Source organism: Lagenorhynchus albirostris, chromosome 9 (genome assembly GCF_949774975.1).
Source record: "Lagenorhynchus albirostris chromosome 9, mLagAlb1.1, whole genome shotgun sequence".
Taxonomy (NCBI): domain Eukaryota; kingdom Metazoa; phylum Chordata; class Mammalia; order Artiodactyla; family Delphinidae; genus Lagenorhynchus; species Lagenorhynchus albirostris.
Window position 1 is genome coordinate 26,770,387 of NC_083103.1, and position 22,645 is coordinate 26,793,031.

A 22,645-nucleotide genomic window follows, 5' to 3' on the forward strand; every position below is an offset into this window, starting at 1 on the left:
TGCACCTTTCTGGGGAGGAAGCCCCGGTGCAACAGCCAAGCTAACGTCTTTTATCTTCCCTGCTAAAGAATAGAATTCTACTCCTACTCTGTTGGCCTCATTTGCCTAGGAAAAAACACACATTCACCAACCAAACTTCTATATCTTACTGACATCCTTCCCCTATTTACTAATCATATATGAGCTACCTGGTGTTACAGAAGGACATAGTAATGGCAGAACACATGTAGATAGTATCAGAGTTTGATGAAGTTGTTTAATAACACTCTTATTCCCCCAAACATTCCCCAACTTTTTGTTATCTTAACTTCTTTAGCTTAATTATTACATTATGGTGAACCAGGGGAGGCACTCTCCCTCTTGTGGAAGGAGATATTCAGTCTCTTAGGACCTTTATGATGCTGCTATTCCAATAACCAAACCTCGCTCCTTTGTGGAAACTTCTAGGTCATGGTGGGTAGTATGAAATTTACCCTAGAAGATTCTGAAGTGAGTTAGAATAGTACATTAATTAAATTGGATCCAAAGCCATGCTATGGAACACTAAACATTCATTTTCTATTACATTTTCTACCTCAAATTAGCTGTCCAAAATAGCTATATATTCTTTTTTTAAAATTAATTAATTAATTTATTTATTTTTGGCTGCGTTGGGTCTTTGTTGCTGTGCGCGGGCTTTCTCTAGTTGTGGCAAGCTGGGACTACTCTTCGTTGCGGTGCGGTGGCTTCTCTTGTTGCAGAGTACAGGCTCTAGACGTGTGGGCTTCAGTAGTTGTGGCTCATGGGCTCTAGAGTGCAGGCTCAGTAGTTGTGGCTCGTGGGCTCAGTAGTTGTAGCACACAGGCTTAGTTGCTCCGTGGCATGTGGGATCTTCCCAGACCAGGGCTCGAACCCGTGTCCCCTGCATTGGCAGGTGGATTCTTAACCACTACGCCACCAGGGAGGCCCCTAGCTATATATTCTTAAACAAGTTCTTCAGAGAGTCTACAATGAGATCAACTGACACGATTAACATATTTCAATCACAAAATTCTAATAACATACCCTGAATTTGCATGTTCTCTTGCCCATTATCAATTTTTTGTAAAGAAATCAAATTTGAAGAATAAAATTTCAAAGAAGTTAAAGTCCAAAAGTTTTAAGTCCACAAAGTGAATTTCATAATCAAATAATCTTACCTTTGTGAGTTAAAATCCAATAAAATTTCAAACTTCTCAAATTAAAACTCAAAGAAATTGAAGTCCTTCCTATTTTATTCTTTCCAGTATCAGCCAGATGGCTTCTGGATGCCTGGTCTGAGCTGGAATTCCTATAACAGCTACTGTCTGGGCTCCTGCAGTGGGTGTCATCCTTCAGGGCTCAGAAGTTGAATTGGGTCTACACCAACTTTCTCATGTTTCCTACTTCCGACTGAACCAAAAGATGATCACATCAGCCCCACACCCAGCACATTCAGAATAGAATCCAATCCCCAGTTTCTCATGTGGCCATTCCAAGCAAAATGATGTTTCCTGTTTGGCATGATCCAGACCCATGTGCTTGTTGCCAGAGACCATAGCAGAGACTAAGTGAAGCAAAGAAGAGAAATCATTCTTCATGTCAGACTTTCCAAGATGCCAGACAGTTTATACTGTTGAGCAGAGTCTATGACCTGTGACATAACTCAGTGGGAAGCAATCTCCCATCAAGGCATTAATTATAGCATCATGTATTTATAATATCTTACAAGAAAAATTGACCAATATACAGTCTCCTCTCTAAAAGAGGCTTCATAAAGTGTTGATTAAGTGCTTTGATTTTGGAGCCAGAGCTCAAATTCCAGTTATGCCACTTATTGTATGACCTTGGACAGGTTATTCGTTTCTCTGAGAGTGAGTTTCCTAATTGTAAAATAGGGATTATAATACTTACATTAATAGATTGTTGTAAAGATTTAAGTGAAGTCTGTGTAAAGTCCTTAGAACAAGTGCCGGACATTTGGTAAGTGTTATATAACATTATCATCATTATTGCTTTTATTATTATTCTCAGAGGGTACTGAGAGTGTTGCACTCTTGCAATATTTAGAAATTTACATTGGTGGTAGCCCCAGTCATAAAGACTTGTTTGACTTATGAAAATAACTCTACCGTTATTTGCCTTTGTAAAGTATTCCAAACATCTTAATGTTTCTTTCCCTCTGAGTCCTGTGTTTCCGGACCCCATGCTGAACCAAGCACTGGCCCTATCTAGTGGCATAGTGTCCACCTTGCCTTGGGAGCATTAATTTCAATCCTGGGTCCCCGTGACTGCTATACTGACCTCTGGCCTAAGAAACCTGCTTGATGGGCACAGCTTCCCCCTCATCTCCACGTCAGTTCCAACTAGAGAATAACTTTCAGTGGATCTCTGAATTGAAGGAGCTGTTTATGTTTCTGAGGCTCATGTTCTTAGGCGCCCAGTGACGACCAACACTACTGCCATTTCCTCTTGAAGACATGGTCTTTCCTCAGTTTTTGAATGCTCCTGGTCTTGAGTTAACGTTTCTGTCATCTTTTTCTTCAGTACTTAGGATTTGCCTCCAGGGTTTGCCTCTACTGAACTCCTGTTCCTTTCAGAGAAATTCCCTCCTGTAACAGACTTGGGGCTGCATAGTTTGCAGCAGTTGAGGTTTTTCTTTTCTTTTACCTTCCCTTTGCTTTCTGGCCCATACTTGTGTTTTTCTACCATATTTCTCTAGCTATTTTTTTCCTTGCAGGGTCTCTCATAGTGAGAGATATGAAGTCAATAAGTTCCAAGTTTGTCAATAGCATCCTTTGTTCAAACCAGTCATATCCATTTTCACCTCCCTGAGTTAAATAATCCTACTAAGAATGTATTTTCCCACAGTCCAACATCTAATTTAGATCTGGACTCCTTGATTTATTCTTGTTCTGCCTGGATCTAGTGTAATGTAATTCATCTTGCCTTTACCTTTTCTTAATCTTTTTTTTTTTTTTTTGCGGTACGCGGGCCTCTCACTGTTGTGGCCTCTCCCGTTGCGGAGCACAGGCTCCGGACGCGCAGGTCCAGCGGCCATGGCTCACGGGCCCAGCCGCTCCGCGGCATGTGGGATCTTCCCGGACCGGGGCACGAACCCGTGTCCCCTGCATCGGCAGGCGGACTCTCAACCACTGCGCCACCAGGGAAGCCCACCTTTTCTTAATCTTAATCTTAGGCCCATAAATTTTTGGAGTTCACCAAATACTTTTTTTTTGGAGTACTTTATATTAATCTTTTTAGTATTCCCCTCTCCAGTTTGTTCAGATTTTATGTGCACTCTTTGTATAACTGTTCCATCCTCATAAGAGATTCTCCAGTTTCTCTTGCTATCAATTTATCTGTAACCTAAATGACACCTCTTCACAATATTCAAGATTCTGCCTTCTCTGGGGAATTGCTCTCCAGAGAAGATTTGCTCTCTGAGATCTTACCTATGAGATTTCTCTGTTAGGTTTCACTGGGGCCCCATTTCTTATTTCTGATTTTGCAACAATTAAAATATACCCCCCTCTTATAATAACCTCTTTAAGAGTAGTTAGACTTGGATGTACCTCCTGTACCCTCATACCTGGCCTTCACGATCTTAGTTTTTGTTTTTCTTATCTGTTGAATGTGTGTTCTCAGATCAGACGTTTACATTTATTCTAAGGAAATCTCTTTCCTCCTTGAGCTAAATAAGCCATCTTATTTGTTTTCATGCACACATTTCTTTGTTCTGATTGTAAGATTGAAGCATATTTTAAAACCACTTTACTTTCTTCTTGATTCCTTTAACAAATCTTATTCCTAGATTTGTAATACTTTCTTTGAGTTGTTTCACTACTTAACTGAAGAAGACAAAGCATTCTTTTTATAACAAATCTACTACTTTTCTATAGGTGAAGCCATAGTTTGGGTTTCTGACAATTAGAACCATGGTCAACATTTATGTGATAAATAAACTTAGAGTCAACCTGAATTGGTGGAGTTTACTTTAAAAGCTTGTGGACAAGCCACACAAATCTAACGTTAGCTCATCCACAGTTCCTTTCTGGCCCAGAGTGTAGTTTAAAATAACATAGTGGAGAATAGAATTTGAGACATGGGACCTAATGCTTCCTGTCTAGGCATGGTACTATCAATTTAATGATAGAACCTCACTGTAGCATGCATAGAACCCAGCTACCACTAAACTATAAAGTCCTGACCTGCAGATTTAGTTGCAAAACACAGAAAAACAGCAACTGTTGTTCTCCCTTTCAATGCCTAAAATGATCTAATCCCAATCTCAGGCTTGCCTGCAGTATCAGGTGACGTTCATTGCCTAGTTCAAGTGCCAGTAGCTGCAGCCTGCACAGTAACCCCTCCCTTGCCCTGTGCTAGCATTTTCTGAAGGCCAGGGTTAGCGGAAAATAATCCCAGCTGCATTTAGTTGCTGTAACCCATCAAGCTCAAAATTCTACACAGTTCTTGCTTATTAAAAATTTCAGGCCAATCTCCCTATTCTCCATGTACAGTCCCTTCAGTAAGAGCACAAATATAAAACTGAAAATGTCACGACATGACCCAGTGTAAGTTGCCAGACACCACCAAGGTTAAAAAGCAAGCTAGCAAACGAACCAAAAACCCACATAGTCCTTGCATATTAAAGCATCATCAAAGCATGAAGCCACCTAGTCAGGGTCCCTCCATAAGTCTCAATATTTTTGTGTTATTTTCTCTCCAAAATTACTCATGTGTTTCTCAGGGTTCCTGACCGTCTTGGTCCCCTAAATATAGCACTATCCTGAGTTTTACGACACATTCTAGCAAAATATTGACCCTCAGGTGGTAATGAAAACCCCAGAATTTGTAGGCAGCTGGCCAGAGGGAGGGCAGTCTTGTGGAGAATTGTGCCCTTAACCTTGAGTTTTGTTAACTCCTTGCATTTGGGGGACTGATACTTCCCAATTTCAAAACATACCACAAGTAAAGCTACAGTAATTAAAACAGTGTGATACTGGCACAAGCAGAGACATATAGACCAATGGAATAGAATTAAGAGTGCAGAAATAAACCAATACATCTATGGCCAATTGACTTTCAAAAGGGTGTCAACCGCGTACCGCAAAAAAACAAAACAAAACAAAACAAAACAAAAGGGTGTCAAGACCATGCAGTGGGGAATGAATAGTCTCTTCAACAAATGGTGCTGGCACAATTGGATATCCACATACAAAAGACTGATGTTGGACCCCTACCTAATATCATATAAGAAAAAAAAAATTAAAGTGGATCAATGACCTAAATATAAGAGCTAGAAGCATAAAACTTTTCCAAGAAGACATAGAGGTAAATCTTCATGACCCTGGATTTATCAATGGATTCTTAGACATGACACCAAAAGTATGAGCAACAAAAGAAAAAAATAGATAAATTGGAGTTCTTCAAATTAAAAAAAAAATTGTACATTAGAGGACATTATCAAGAAAGTGAAAAGACCACCTACCGAATGGGAGAAAACATTTGCAAATCATGTATCTGATACGGTTAAATATCCAAGATATATAAAGAACTCTTAGACTCAACAACAGAAAGACAAACAGCTCAATTAAAAAGATGGGCAAAGGAATTAAATAGATATTTTTCCAAAGAATATATACAAACAGCCAAGAAGCACATCAACATCCTTTGTCATAAGGGCAATGCAAATCAAACCCACAATGAAGTAACACTTTACACACATTAGTGATGACTATAAAATAAAAATCACACACATAGACGAAATGGAAAATAAGTTGGTGAAGATGGAGAAATTGGAACCTTTGGATATTGGGAACATAAAATGGTGCAGCCACTTTGGAAAACGATTTGGTGGTTCTTCCAAAAGGTAAACATAGAATTACCATGTGGCCCTGCAATTTTACTCCTAAATGTATACCCGAAAATAATTGAAAATAGATAATCAAACATGTGCCTGTACATGCATATTTATAGCAGCAGTGTAGATAATAGCCAAAAGGTGGAAACCAAACATCCATGAAAAGATGAAGGTAGAAGTACATTGTGGTATATACATAGAATGGAATATTATTCAGCCATGAAAAGGAATGAAGTGCTGATAATGCTAGAACATGGATGAACTTTGAAAACATTATGCTAAATGAAAAAAGCCAGAAAAGAAAGGTACCATATTGCATGATTCCATTTATAGTTGAAATATCCAGAATAGATAAATCCATAGAGGTAGAATGCAGATTCATGTTTGCTAAGGCCTGAGGGGAGAGGAGAATGGGGAAACTGTTTAATGTATGAGGGGTTTTACTTTGGAATGAAGGAAATTTGTCAGAACTGGCTAGAGGTTGTGGTCGCACATTTTCAACATACTAAATGCCACTGATTTCCTCCCTTTAAAATGGTTGAAAATTATTAAAAAAAAAAGACAAGTGGAGCAGAACTGCATCATCCCAGGTGTCTAGCCAAGGTCATCCTAGACGGCCAGCTGATTCCAAGACATATGATCTAGCCCAGCTATGACCTGCAGAACCACTCAGGTAATTTGTAGACTCTTGAGCTTAATAAATGCTGTTCTATGCCTCTGAGTTTTGAGGTGCTTTGTTATGCAGCATTATTGTGGCAATAGATACCAAATATAGATAGCTATTCATACTTCATAAATATTATCACATTGTCTTTATTTACTAGTTAGACTAAATTCTATTCCTAAATCTTAATCCTTTGTGTGGCCAAAGAGTGATCTTCCTAAAATATCCTTTTTTTTTTTTTTTTTGCTCAAAACTTTACATATCAGGACAGTCTTCACACTCTGTATCCTGACATTCAAGCATTATTTTGTTTACTAATACCTCTTTCTCATAACTCTTTTGATATCATGTCTGTACCATATGTCATAACATTTGTTTATACAGTATCTCTGTTTCATGTGTAGGCCTTATCTCTAATTAAAGAGAGATTTTTTTCTCATACTTAAAAAAAAAATCCTCCAAAAATCTTTTAATATTTACAATGGGACTGAGCATGTAATGGACACTCAAAAAATTAATATTTAAATAATAATTGTTAAGTATAATCTTTGTTAGAGTAAGTGATGAAAAACACTTTTTAAATGAATGAGTGAATTAAAATTCAAAAAAATTATTTGTTGAATTAAATTTGCACAAATTACCCACCATTAACTACTTTTTGTTGCTAATTCTCAGTGCTGTCACTTAGTGATTCACCACCAGTCTGAATAGTATTTTGCCATATTCCATAGAACTTTAAAAGCCTGAAGATGTGTATGCATTATTAGATGCATAGTGCAGTGTAAAAAACAAATGATAATGACTACATTTTTTGATAGCTTCTTTAGAATAGTGTTGTTGATTGATTTACTTTGGATCTCAGCATTAGAAGCATCTTTGGTCATCACCAAAACCTCACTTTGTCATGAATCTCCTCTAAATCATCTCCAATAAGTGTCCATCCAGCCACTACTTTTCTATTTCTGATAGCTCTAATTTAATTTTAAAAATCTAATAACTTTTAAACTTTTACCGTTAGTCTTGATTTTGTCTTCTGGAGTTGAATAATGCAAATTAATTCCCAGTCTATGACTGCCTTTACATATTTGAACAAGTGTGATTTAAATCTTCTCCACTTTAAATATCTCCAGTCTCTCCATCTATTTCTCTGACCCCTCACTATCCTGGTAACTCTTTGTTCTGTTTAGTTTTTTTGGTATTCCTCTTTGTTGACCCCACATTGTACACAATTTTCCAGGTTAATCAATGTTGAGTAAAGCAGCCCCACCTCCTCTTTTTTTTTCAGATCATTATTTGGCCTAAACTTGCATTATTATTTCTTTTACATACATCGTATCATTGACCTAAATTAAACTTAAAGTCAACTAAAGCCCCCAAGTTTTTGCTCACAATTTGCTTTTAGGCTACTTCCTTATCCTGTACTTGTACTGCTAATTTTTTACATATGTGAACAGATCTTTATACATTGATACCTACTAAATTTCTACTTATAAGGTTTTTATTTAGTAGATTAGCCTTACAAGATTTTTCAGATATTTAATCTGTCACCCAGGGATTAACAATTTCTCCTATCTTTGTTTTCACTTGTAAATTTTGTATGAATACCAACTTTACCACTGTCTAAGTTATTGATAAAAATGTTAAGTAGGCCATGATTAGGGACAGAGATCTTTAGCATGCTAATTGGGTCCCTGCTTCAGATTTATATTAGTCTTCCCTGGATATGGCTGTTCATTTAGTTATGAATCTATAGGCTCACCTATCTCCAACTTAAACACAATTTTCTAATTGCCTCACTCTAGTAACACTATTTTTGTAAGTGAGTTTAGTCTGTCATAATTGCTCCTATTGAATCAATGCTTAAACTTTTATCATGGCCTGAAGGGCTTTCATGATTTGCTCCCTCCCAGCTTCTCCATCTTCACTTGTACTACTGACCCCTTCATCTCTGTGCTCAAGTCACTTTATTTTCTTGTTTCTGTTCCTCAAACACTTGATTCTCCTTCATGCCCCAGTACCTTACCATATGTTTCCTCTGCTTGGATTCTCTTCCCCTATCTTCCTTGCAAGCTATTTTTCCTGCTCTTCTTAAGGTCTTATTTTAAATATTTCTTCTTCTGAATAGCTTTCCCAACATTGGCTTGCTCCTGTCCCACTTCCTCCCTTATCTAGAACTGGTATCCCTGTTACATTAATAGCACCCTGTGTATAGTAATTGTCACAACTGTAATTAATAAAACTGCTTGAGGAGTTATTTAATATCGATCTGTCCCCTAGACTGTAAGATCCGTGAGGACAGAGATTTAGTAGTCTTCTCTATTCCCATGTTTAACTCAGGTCCAAATAATATAAAGGGGGTATTATAAAATATTATAAAAATTGGGGATGATGGGGCTTCCCTGGTGGCACAGTGGTTGAGAGTCTGCCTGCTGATGCAGGGGGTATGGGTTTGTGCCCCGGTCCGGGAAGATCCCACATGCCGCGGAGCGGCTGGGCCCGTGAGCCATGGCCGCTGAGCCTGCGTGTCCGGAGCCTGTGCTCCGCAACGGGAGAGGCCACAACAGAGAGGCCTGCGTACCGGGAAAAAAAAAAAAAAAAAAAAATTGGGGATGATGCCCTTCTTGGTGAAGCATTGTACTTAGATTCCTTTAGATGTAAATGGAAATTTCAGGGCTTTGAGAGAGTCTAGTCAAAATGCTTCCCTCTCCCTTTAGGCCCTAAAAGGCCTAGTACTACCCTTGTGTTGCTAGTACTTCTCCTGCTCTGCTGAATGTGGAATTCTGCAATGGTACAGATGGTCTGGGCCCTGTAAATGGCATTGCTTTCTTAGTTAAATGTGCGTAACTCAGAAGGGTATGTGGCCTGCAGCCTACAGTCAAGTCCCATACAGGGACAACTATATGTGTGTGTGTTCATTCTGATTCCTTTTATTACTTTCTCCAGGAAAGAAATTGTAAGCCAGGGCAGCATCCACTTATAACTTTCTTTTGTCTTGTTTTGGATAGTGAGTGACATATTTCTCTATCATTTTTAAAGAGAAGCATCAAAAGAAAGCAGTCATGAATTCTAAATAGAGGACTTAACCAGGAGGTTTGCACACCTTCTACATTCTCCTGCCTTGTTGCAGATACGCCCATTTATCTGGAAAGGGACATACAGACTTAGCAGTACGTTGCTTAAAGACAATAGATGGTAGCAACAGTCTATTGAGATCTGCTTTCCACTGGAAGAAATAATGATTATAGGTTGCTGTTAGAGATGTCAAGCTCCATGGAGGGAATTTCCCCATGGGTCTCCCCCTCTGCACATTAAAGATTTGCTTAGTATGCGAATTACCCCATGTTGGGTCCTAATGATTATTGTTTATTTTTCTAAGTGTTCACAAACCATTTTGTAATCTGCCCTAGAACTTTTCAGGGAATAAAGATCAAACTTAGGGAAACAATATCTTCTTTAAAATTAAGTACATTTGCCTCGCTTCAATCCTTGGATCCCTTTACCTTTACTTCTCAAATTTTATGAAATGTAAAAATTTAGGTCTCTTGCTGAAGAAGGATGCCAAATGCTGGTGGTTATTAATCAGTCCTGAAATTTCTCTAGATTGAAATATACACAGAGCCCTCTTGTGTAGGAAAGATGCCACTCAGGAAAAGTCTTCAAACCTTCCTTGGGACTATGCTCTCTGTGACTTTGCTTTGGTTCCAGGGTACCTTAGACATGGCCCTCAGTGTCCTCTAGTGACTTCCAGGCATTGAACTTGAGCACTGGCTACTCTCATTGCTTGGACAAAAACAAAAAGTGCTGGAAGTTTCCTGGTGGCCTAGTGGTTAGGATTCTGGGCTTTCACTGCTGTGGTCTGGGTGGCGTGGACAAAAACAAAAAACAAAAGAAAGAAACCCTGCTAACTAATCACTGATTTATATTTCTATGATTGATCCATAGAGAATATTAAGAATTTTGTTAAGGCTTGATTTTAAAAAGTTTTTTTAGTGGCAGTTGGAGAACTCCCATTATAATTGGATCACTGTCATCCTTTATTAAGTATGTGAATGCACAATTGTGTGATATGAACATTCACAAAGCAGTCTAATCTGCTCGTAGACTCTTTATATGTCAAAAACTCCCTTTTGAAGTCTTTAAAACATAGACTGTCTTTTACATTCATGAATATATGATCATCACCCCTAGGTTTTGTTGGGCTAAACTTGCTTCAGTATTTATGTAATTTTTTAACCAAGTCCTTGCTTTTTCCCTCTTCTCCTTAAGTTTATCTTTTTAGCTTCTACTTTTTATATCTCATTTCTGAGTCTGAACTTTTAACACCAAAAATCTTTCTTTAACCCTAATGATTTTCCAAGATCCTAGAAGTTCATTATAAAAAACATTGTAACAAGTATAATTGCCAATGAAAACAGTCTAATTGTTACTACCCATTATAAAACAATTGTTTACAGAGCTCTCAATGTAAAAAAACATGACTCAGCAGAGGTTGGTTTTCTTCCTCCTTAGCGTTTTTAGAAGAGAGGTGGAATAACAGACAAAAATATATAAAGTGCTTTTTATAGAAGATTAAACTTTTGTGAAACAAACATGGAGAAATGTCAAAAGGGAAACTTCCATTGTAATTACTGTAACTATTAAGACTTTTCAGTCTTTTATCACATTTAAAATATAAAATTTTCATGACATATATATATTTTACATCCTAAGTAAAATATTTAAATGTAAGTAATATGTTGACCTAGGATTTACAGCCAAGGAGACTAAAACAGCTTTACCCACATTATCTGACACCTAGTTCTCTCTGAATTAGGTATGTATGTGCCAGGTATTATTATTACTATCCCTTCTTTTGAGACTGAAAAAGAAAAAGGATCCAGCTACATTTTTTAGATTTATATTAGTTGTGACTTTATAATGTAATAGTAGAATTTTGAGACATTTTACAATTAGCTTGCTTTTGAATGTTACTTATGTATGTAAGTGCTTCGTGTATTTGGTTTTGTCCTAGTTTTACTGTTTTTTTATTGCATCTTTTCCTACTGGGTCAAAAGTTAATTGGTGCCTCAGTTAACACCATTTGGATTAAGCTTTTCTGAATAGTAATAAAAATTAAAAATAATAATGTCTAAAAAGTGTCAGTTATTAACAGCAAGCAGTTATATAATGACATTTCCAGAGGTCTTTACTTCTAATTTTTGTTGATTTTATTTATTAAGTTCCATGCATTGTACTTCCTAAAACTAATTCTAAGATAATACTTTAAATTTTTGTTCAGAGCTTTAAAGTTTACAAAAGCAGGTCATATATATATTCAATTATTATGTATTGGTATAGCCCATAACCACATGAAAATAGATTAGATAGATTATAGTTAATTCTCAACATTTCTTTACGTAACCTTAAAGTTGTACACATATCAGTTCAATTGTTATTTTACATTATTACTAAGTATCAAATATTTTAGATGCCCAAGAAATTGAGTCCACAAAATACTTGTATTTTTAAAGACACATACACTATTATTTTTCTTTAGGGAAAAAGCAAGACTCAGACAATAGAATCCCAGCTTACTTCTGCTTGTATAAATCAAGTTATTTAAATAAATGAATTGTGTATGCTGACCTGTTCTACCAATGTGCTACTGGGGGTGTATGAAAAAAAGATGTGCATGGTGGTGGAAGTAGAAAGAGGCATAAAGCGTATTGGAAAACTACCAAATGTCCCCTGCAAATGGGCCCTATTCAGAATCAGTAAGCGTATGATGAGTGAAGTGGTTTTGAATATCGCCTTTAGATTCCATGCTGTTACAAGGCCAGCCCTGAACATGGCAACTCTTATTTCCACACACAGTACCTCTTCACTCTCAATTTAACCCCAAAATCTGATGAACCCATTACTCCATACTTGATTTCATGGAACAAGGAGTAGATATAGTTACAAATGATCAATCACAAGCCGTGAACCAAAGCAGCAAGGCATTAACAATTCACACCATTTCGGTCCACTTGCTCGAGCAGAAGCTGTGCCAGAATATTTAATGCACAGCTACTTCGTTCAGTTTAAGAAAAGACATGACTCAGGCTGCATTTTCAAAACGGAGGAGACTTCCTAAGATTTCATACTTCCAAGCCCCAATGTCAACGTTCACCCACATATCAGCAATTAAAATAAACAGGTGTTCTGTAACGGTCACAATGTCGGAATTAAATTTTACCCAGGTAAAAACAGTATGACCTATGAAATTCTTCCCCCCAGTGCATCCCTTTTCTGCTTGATCCTATCATACAAATCAGTGTCGCTTACAACAGTATTCAAACACTGTAGACCCCACAGGCAATATGCCGTCAGTTTAATAGGATCACTGAAAAACTAAAGCAGCTGTGAAAGACTGCTCTAACTATAGCAATCATGTGCTTGTCATTTTGTTCAGTGGAGGAAAAATCCAAATTTGGGTAGGCATCAGTATTTAAGAAAACGACTGCTAAATCTTTTCTCATAAGTACCTTAGGGACAATAGGATTTGACATATAGCATGTAAACAAAAGTACACAGCAGCTGTTAGTTTAGCTTTGTTTGAATAAAAATATACTGATATAAATCAAGCAGCATAGGAAACAGTATGCTCTCCATCATTCATTCTTCCCAGTAGACCATGCTTTTGAGTGGTGTCTGCTGGTTGCTCCCGGACTGGGAGCTTTCCAACTACTACCTAAAATAAAGCTGGATAAGGAACAGTAAAACATATACACACCTTGGCACTAGCTCAAACTCCCTCCAGGCCTACTTCCTGGATGGGAAGCCGTCAATTCTAAGTATCTTTTAAGAACTCACCTTGTGTCATACAAAAAGACTTTTTAGATCAACTTCATTAAAAAAAAATTTCAATTGAATCGGTGGGAACTTTCCACATGATGTCCTGCTCACAATAGCTGAGTATTTTTGAGACTTGCGACCTGAAATTTTCTGCCAAAGAGCATATAGAAATTTCTGTATAGGTAATTATGCTCTGGGCAGTGCCTTTTTTTCGTAGTCTCATGTCCTCTGACTGACATGTGAGAATTACAGCATTATGTAAATTATGATTCTGGATACTTAATTGGCATGAATTTTAATTTTTAATTGGAAGCAAGTTATTAAAGCTTTTGATAATTTCCAGTGCTTGAAAAATATATTGATTAAAAAATCCTATTTTTAGCTTTCCACAGTAGATTCAAATGCAGCGTGCCAAGTGTCTCTTTAAATGTCAGGTGTTGCTTTTGGAGAGAGATATACATTCACTAGGTATAGAACTTGACAGGACATTCCAGTCTATATCTTCTTGGTAAGTTCTATTAGGTTTCTCTTTAGAGGAACTTATGGCTCCTTGTCAAAAATTCTTGTGCTGCACCCATCACGAATCCAAGTTCAAGCTTCTTATCAGTGATGAAGTGGTTTTAGTATAAGGTCCTCTTGAAGACTGAACAGTTTGTCTTATGATTAGCTTTTGAACTCATTGTGTTTGGAGTTCTTAGAAGGAATTACCTTTATTATTTAAAATAGCTACTTTGACCTTAATCTAATATTATTGCTCTGTTATTTAAGTTTGATTGTGTGCCTTTTCCCACAGTAGCATGATTTAGGATAAAGCACATAAAGATTTTCCAAGACTTTTAAAATACCCAGCTCTGGTCTTCTCCTGGCTAGTTAATGCTTCATTGCCAAATCATATTGTTTTCCTTTTATATTTATTTTCTTCTTTAGTGTTCAAGATAATTTTATAAGGAGGATCAAAACAAAACTATTGTACATACCCTAAATGTGCTTCAAAATTCTGGTACATTCATATTTATTTATCAAATTTTGATCAAATTTTCATTTGGTCACAGAAAGTTACAGATTCTAAGTGATTGTGTATAGTTGTACTCATGGTCTTAAAACTTACCTAAAAGACTGCCCACAGTATTTCCAAAAGTACTGTTTATTTATCCAGTAGACATTTATTGGGCACTGCTTTTACCAAACTAAAAAACACCATGCCCTCTAACCCCAAAGATTTTGTGATTTACTGAAGGATGGAAGTGGGAGTGGAGAAGATAAGGATTAATACAAATCAATAAGACAAAAATAAAAGTATAAACAATACTCTGGGAAACATAGAGGATGGAACAATTAATTCTGCCTAAACAACTTGGGATATTTTGGAAGTGACAATTGATATGAGCCTTGAAGGACAAGAATATATTAACAGGTGGAAAGAAAGGGGGAAGACATGCAAGGGAAATAGAACAGCATGAGTGAGAGAAGTATCAGTTGATAGTTATGAAGTTAATATAGCTACTACTTTTAATCATATGATCTATTTACGCATAATGCTCAGTACTAGCTATGTCCAGTAAAGTTACTCCTTTTGGCCACATGATCTATTTACCCAGCATCCTCAGTCTTAACTCCAAACCCACTGAAACCATTGGATTAATTTCAATTTGCCCTACAGTCATGACTTGAGAATAAACAAAATGGTTAAAAAGCTATCATCCATATAACTTCACCTTTGCAGCGATGGAAGTGATCCCTGTGGAATGATCACATTGGACTGATCTATGCATATTGATAGATTTAAGGAATGATTAATTTCCAAATCATTTATCTAATAAAAATGTTGAGGACTTGCTTAAAGGAAATATTGAAAATACAGGAAAGCAAAATTCTATAAATAAGAGCCAATAGGTAGAACACCTGTAATAAAGGCCTCAAACACAGAAGAAATGCTGTGTGTAGCTATGCACACAAAAATTAAAGAAACATAAGGTAATCGGAGCCAGCTAACCTCTTGAATGAGGCTATATTTCTGAGTAGCAGTTTGAAAGAGAAGCTCATGGTTTACACACAAAATAATATCCCAGGGTTCATTCCCTGGAAAAGACATAATTTTTTCATTGAGTGTCTATAATGGGCTTTGCTAGCTCATAGCAACATGTAGGATTATGCTCTTTCCAATGTTGAAAAGTGTCTATTGTCCTTGCTAAATCATTGCCCTTATTTCTTGCCCATCTATACGCAGTAGTCTTCTTTAACAGAATGAAGTTTTGCTTCAGAAACAGAAAAAGGAGAACTCAACATAAAAGAGATAAAACCATTGGTTAAGAACACTTATGAGTTTTTAGTATAGAATATTATGAACATCCACTAAAATGCTTAAAAAATAATTCTCACTCATGTTAAAATCTATGGTTGAGGTTGAAAAGTCAACTGACTTCTCTTTTTTAAAAAAATCAATTATTCTATTATATTTCAAAACTATCATCTTAGGCCAAGTCTTCTTTTTTAGGGAGAGTTCTTTAATTTGAACTGATTAATAAGTTTTATTTTTCAAATATATTAAGCTTATTTATACTTCCTTTCTAAGTGCTTAGGCGTATCATTTTCTTATGTTTTCTGTACCTTCCTAGTTAGTGGAAACATTGTTTGTTCTTGGAGTGTGCTTTGTCTTCCTTTTCAAGAAGATCATCAAAGTTACTAGTTTGCAGCTTCCAAAAAGAAAGAGCCTTCTAATCCCTAGTTCAGAGGCTAACCTTTATTAGCGCTCTTGTGGTTATAATGAGGACCCTGCTTCCAGCAGGGAGATTCTGGAATACTGAACAGATTATTCAACAAGTTCAGAGCAGATTCTGAAGTCCCTTATAAAACCTGCTTGTGAATACTGCTTTCTTTGCTTTGCTGTTTCTGGTTTCCATAGTATTCCTAATTACATAAATCATGTGGAGCATGGGAGCTGTTTTCCATCCTATATCAACTCGGACACTGCTTGTGTTTTGATATAATTTGTATTTTTTTTCCTAAGCTGTATTTTTTCTTAAATTCTTATGGAAGGTACAAACCCTGAAAAAGAGTAGAGTTTTGTGTTAGAAAATCTATGAAATTCTTTTCTGGAATCCTTTGGGCTGGCATAAAGAATTTGAAAGTTACTTTGTGACAAGCATAGATGAATAAAGCTGTAAGACTAGAGAATCTGATAAAATGTTCTTAGGTTTAAATTCAAGATTAAATCTTGGATGTAAATCATTCAAGTTTATTACTTTCTTCTCAATTTACTTAATTGTTTTTCAATTTAACAGCTGTTTATGTGATGCCTTTCCATGTATAAAAACTGTACTAAGTTCAATGAGTGTACCGATTGAAAGTTTACAAATTAAAATTCAACACATAGTAACACATGAATGTTGTAGCTAGCTAAAAGCACTGTTGATTCTTAAACTAGGTTTCTTTAGGAAACATTATAAGCAAAATTGATTTGTATTATACATTTTTTAAATATTAAAGAGTTATAATTCTAAAAATAAGTTTATTTCTCTTTTTATTTCTTTAGTACTGTATGTGACCTAATATTTTTTAAACGTTTGAGGTATCTGTTGTGATAAAACTTATAGAGAATAGCTATTGCTCCAGGAATGTAAGAATAGTTTCGATATGTGAATTTTAGGAATTAGTTTCTCAGTCTGGTGAGTGAATTTCATGCACACATCTGCACATTTCATGCACACATCTGAAGATGTCTAAATAATCACTGGGTCATCATTTCCTTTTAACTTTATTTACAGTAGTCTTAGAAAATCTTAAACTCTATTTCCAATGTTATCCTTAGTGATGAATATGTTAGAAAGAATTTAAATTGTGCTTTGGTAGAGAGTTGTAGAACTTAGTGCCATAAAACGCATACTTTTTTACTAAGAACAAAAATCAGCAGAATACCAGTAGCAAAGGCCATTTGCATAACTCAGCCGCTCAGCAGCTCAGCTGAACCTAATTGTAATTCAATTTCCAGATTGCTACGCTAGGCCTCTCTGCATAAAATATGCAACATATAACATAACCAATGACACGGACGTATTTTCTTCGCTGGTGATCTATCTAATTTCTTTTCCAGTAGATGTATATATTAGAATAAGGTCGCCAAGCCATATAGTTATTTTGTATGTTTATGTTGTGTCACATGTATACACTTAAAGACAAAGTTTTAAAAAAATGACATCCTTTCATTTTTCTGGGTGCCCAAATGTGCTTAAGATTTTAAACATTTATTTCTGGCATTTCAGAGGGAAATTAAATCTTGAAAAGTGTTAGCTAGCTGCCATGTTATTTGACTATTTTACACTAGAAAGACTTTATAAGCTAATCGTGTGAAAAAGTGTATAAACATGTCTGTCAAGTCCATATGGATGTTGCAATACAGGCCCACAGGTAAATATCTTCTGTTTACAAAATGCGTACTGGAATAGCATCCCTAAATCTTTGACTAGTTTATACCCCAGAAGCTTAAAAACAAAAAGGTATGGTAAATACTTGCTTAAGATTCTCCCCCTTATTTTTAAACAGCCTTGCCACCCTGTTTTATGGGTTATTTAAGTGATGGCAGTGAAAAGACTTGAATAGGATGGCTTATAAAGGTGTGGATTATATTTTATGAATAATTCCCAGATGTGATGTTTTAGGTATATAGACCCCTCTACGGGAAGCTATATACAGAAACAACATGGATCATACAATTTTATCAGGACAATGCAAGTAGATTTCAGCAAGGTTGGTTCCAACTCATCTGTGATAAATGAGAAGATAAGGCAATCAGTGCACACCATGACACTCTGTGCAGCTAGTTAGGCACACTTCAGAACTATTCAGGTGTGCTCACAAAGCTTATGAGTCTTGCATGGGGGGTGTCTCAATATAAATACATCCTTCATGGTGGCCACTAGTAATGCAGGAATTGCCTCTTTATGACTTAACCCAGGTCACATATAAATAATAGATGTTAAGAGTTAGCTCTGGTACTGGGGCTGTGTTCCAGGCAGTGTATCTCGTTTGGGTCAAAAGAATTTATTTTCCCTTATTTTCTCGTATAGTTCCTCTGCTTGAAAAATGCCTGCAAAATTCCATCACACCTTTGCGGGGACCAGTTTGGGTCTCTAAGGGAGAAGGTTTCAGCCCCTCAGGAGCTAAGATGTACATCCAAGGAGTTCTTTTGGCCTTGTACCAACGATTAAAGTCTGCAAAAAAATATTATAAACAGGTGAGTCCTCCCTCTTTAAAAACTGCTTTATTGTATGTTTTAAAATGTACTTGGTTGTATAGAGACAATGATTGGCATCATGTCATAAAAGAACTGTGACATGTATTTCGTGAGCTCAGTGCCCGTTTGGGAGCCAAAATGCTTCTTCTGTAATCTCAAAGCCAACAATAATGGGGCTAATTGTATCTATCTTTTGCTGTGAGATGTTATATGTCTCATCTTTTCTTGCTGCATACTGTGCAAAGCGAAGGCAGCTCCTTATGTGGAAATTCTATAGACAGTTTCTTTAAATAAGAAAATGAATAGCTCCTAAAGCATCTGAAGCTTTAAATGTTCACCCTTCTATTTTTTTTCCCAGTATGAAATTAGACTTGCTATTGTAGAAGATGGGCTAAAATATAACCAATCATATTCTGGGAAATGAAATTGTGAATTAACTTCATGTCAAGAGCAACTTATTTCATTTATACTTATTTAACTTGTATGTTTCCGGATCTGAAAGTATAAGAATAAAATTAATGTATTTGAATTTGTTTAAACTAGATTTTGTCCTTTAATTTGTAAGTTTCTATTCCATAACTGTGAGACTGAAAGAGAAAGAGAAAGAGAGGGAGAGAGAGAGAGTCTGTATGTGATGGGGGAGAAGGGGGAATGTATGTGAAAACTTTGATATTTATGTTACTACTTATAGGGACTTTGATTTATCTTAAAGTAGAATTCATATTGTAAAGCAGAATGATTGATGCTGTTTATAAAATAAAAATGAAGTTGCCACAATTTTAGAATCCTCTTTGCACTTGATCTTAAGAAGGTACGCATACATTTTACCACATTAAATAAGGGCTAGGTTTTACATTTCTAACTGGGAGTTTCCAGTTTAGAAAAGGGCTCATTATCTCAGACCACAGGCTGCTGAAAAATGAATATTTTGAAAGCATCATGCTATTATTCTCTGTATGCAGGGGGAGGGGAGGTGGGAATGGGATTCAGTCTCAGTGTTCACACAGCACCTCCTGCTGTCTGGTTAGGAAAAGAACAACTTGTATTGACTAGAAGAAATTCTTGAACTAAGGTATCCAGAACTAGCAAGAAACATCTCCCCGTGCGAAACTTTAATTCTCAAAAAGTGGTTAGTTTCCAAGTTAATTATGTCAGTGTATCCAGAAATGGGATTATTATCGTAGATAAGGCTATTTATAATAATAAATATGAAAAAATAAAAATCCAAACTTATTTTTAATGTTCTTTATTAAGCTAATATCATATATAAAAACTGGTGTAAAACATATTTTTTTGTATTCAGATTAAGTTATTTTAACAGAAATATTTAACTTTTAGGACACAATGATATTATACTATGCATTATGACCAATTTAATTACAGTCATTTATTTGTTATTAAATGGCTTGATTCTACTAATTTGACAGTTTAAAATTATTTAATGTTAAGAAAACATGAGACGATTCTCCAATGCAAGAAAAGTATTGTTTAAATCAAATCTAAACAAATTTGAACAATTTAAATCAAATCTAAAAAAAAGAAACATAAGTTTCATTTAAAGTGAGGTGTTAGAGATAATAAATAGCTCAGAAAGTAGTTGTGGCATGTTTGGTTTTTCTTCCATTGTTCTAAACATTTAAAAGTTTAAATAGATATAAACAATTGTACTGGACTGAAAAGTTCCTTGTATTGTGAGAAGAAAATGTTTTAAGAATTACTGCTTTAGTTTAAAAATTTTCTTTATGACTCAAAATTGATGAGAAATACATCTTATTAAAAGAAATATTAAATGTAAATGTGAACAAAATTAACATTTTTAGCGTCTCTGAATGTCTGAGCATCTGATTGTCTATATCATCAACATTATGACTTTCAACATTATGCCAAATTAGGAATATTTTAAGAATCTAGGCTCTTTGCCATTTCTAACTAAACCTTTTTATTTTGCTCACTTAAAATAACTTAAAGTTTTTCACTCAACAGTTTTAATATGATACTTGGTTAAGTTTTATTTTAAAATACAAAATTGAAGAAAAAAAATAGAAATTTGCCCATTATGCATTTCCATGCAAGTTCCTATTTCTTTTAGGTACGCCCAATTATATGTATTCTTGAGTCTCTTTTCTTTTGTATTGTTATATCACGACAATTTAAAATTATCTGCAATGTTCATAAAAGTCACTGAAGTGGTACCATTATCGGGTCATCAGTGGTTAAGTGTTAAGCCTGGAAGTAGCTTTATTTGTGAGTAAGATTTCTTAGCAAATATTCCTCTTAGCATTAATGAACTTTATTTGAACTGCATTTACTTCATTTGACCTTAGGGATAGCCTTTTCTGTTTAGTTTCATATAAGATTGTGTTTGGTAAAATGGAGATGGATGATCATTCCTATTTCCTTAACAAGCCTAAGCTTATAAATTAGAGAATTATATGACCTCTTGATATCATTTCCATTTATTCCACTTCTGAGATCATATATAAAGACAGCAACATTGTTTTACTAGGATTCTGTCAAAAGATTGTCGACTTTAAATTGATGTTTTGGAATTCCCCAAGGAAATTTCTTTTAAATAAATTGTGATAACAGAGCTTTAAAAGAAGAGTCAGAACTACCGGCTTTATGTTTACGAACTTACTCACTTTTCAGTTTTTAACTTTAACTTGTCTGTTACAAGCATGCAACTGAATTAAGCCCACTACATTAATATGGTCTTAAAAATATACTGATTCGTGTTTATAAAATGAGATATTATATTTAGGACAGCATAAAGTCACTTAGTCTTACATTTATCACATTTAGTTCCTTAAAAGTGGAAACATTTGAGAAATTGCTCAGAGCTAAGCAGAATCTATTTAATTGGTAATCTTTGAAGTCATGTAAATGCTTTCCTATGAAATGCAGTTAACACTTTCAGCGACAGGGCTGTTCCATCTCATTAGCATTCTTGTTATGTGGTGGTGCTGATGGTGGGGTGTTGAAGTAGGAATGCCATTGTGTGGAGTTCCAGTGTTTGGGGACAAACACTGCTGTGGAGGGAACGTGTGAAAAGGCCACAGTCCTGTCAGTGAATGAGGAAGGCTGTGCTTTCTGTGTGCTTCAAGCAGGGAAGCTGTCATTCATAGGCCTAACACAGCTAAACAGAGGCCAAAACACAACCCTGCACTACCTTTTAAAATGATATTAGTGATTTTTAAACATGATCTTCTTTATTTATGATCCTCCATAGAGCTTTTAGTCGCTGTCAGTAAACAAAATATATGTCAGTCTGTTCAGCAACACTGTAGAGATCCGTAAAAGTCCATGGAGCTGTGCCAGGAGGCCATATAAATAATGATTTGGAACGGCTGATCTTAAGTACGAACCTGATTTTTGAGAAATAGATATTTCTGGAAATGTCGTCCCAATTTTGATACTCCTTTGAATTTTTTTCCCCCAAGCAACAAAATTCCTGGAGACTTTTGCATAGTGAAGGCATAGCACTCTTCTTTTAGAATACAGTTTTCAAAAGAACTCATAAACACACAGTTTTGATCCTTTAAAGTGGTTCACAGTGTGGTTTAACAGTTGTTGTCGTTTGCGTAGTCATTTCTGAAATTCAGGGAGACACGAAATGAGTATCTAATTATAATATTTTAACAACCATCATCTTAATTATGAAGAAAATCATAGTCCCTGTGGTAGTTAAGACATGAAAAAATTTGAAGGAATGTTTAGTACTACTCCTAATTTTCATCCCTTTTGAAAGTAACGATCAACTTTGAAATTAAATTTTAGCTTGTTTGACAGCTTTAAAAAAATAAACAGAAAAATATCCTTAAATATTTCTTAAACTCTTGGGATATTTCTAAACTTTGGCAGTATATTGAAAAAAATGACAATTTCTATTTATGTCTGAAACTGCAGGGAAATGTTTTATTTCTGTAATTTTAATTTGGAAATAGGTACTTGGGCTATTTGTAATAGGTCATTACTTAATGAAGTTTGTTGAAAATTGTAATTTTCTACCTGAGTGATTTTTGGGGCTGTATATGGTCCTTTGTGTTTAGTAATTTAAGCAAGGTACTTTTTTGAA

General features: G+C 35.6%; 1 protein-coding gene across 1 annotated transcript in view; it reads left to right on the top strand.

Annotated features, from left to right (window-relative positions):
- DCDC1 (doublecortin domain containing 1) overlaps positions 1-22,645 on the top strand; it is a 457,088-nt gene that overhangs the window by 95,862 nt on the left and 338,581 nt on the right. The window contains exon 9 of the mRNA XM_060160830.1: positions 18,404-18,570. Coding sequence (XP_060016813.1) covers positions 18,404-18,570 — 167 coding nt within the window. The remainder of the gene's footprint in view (positions 1-18,403; positions 18,571-22,645) is intronic.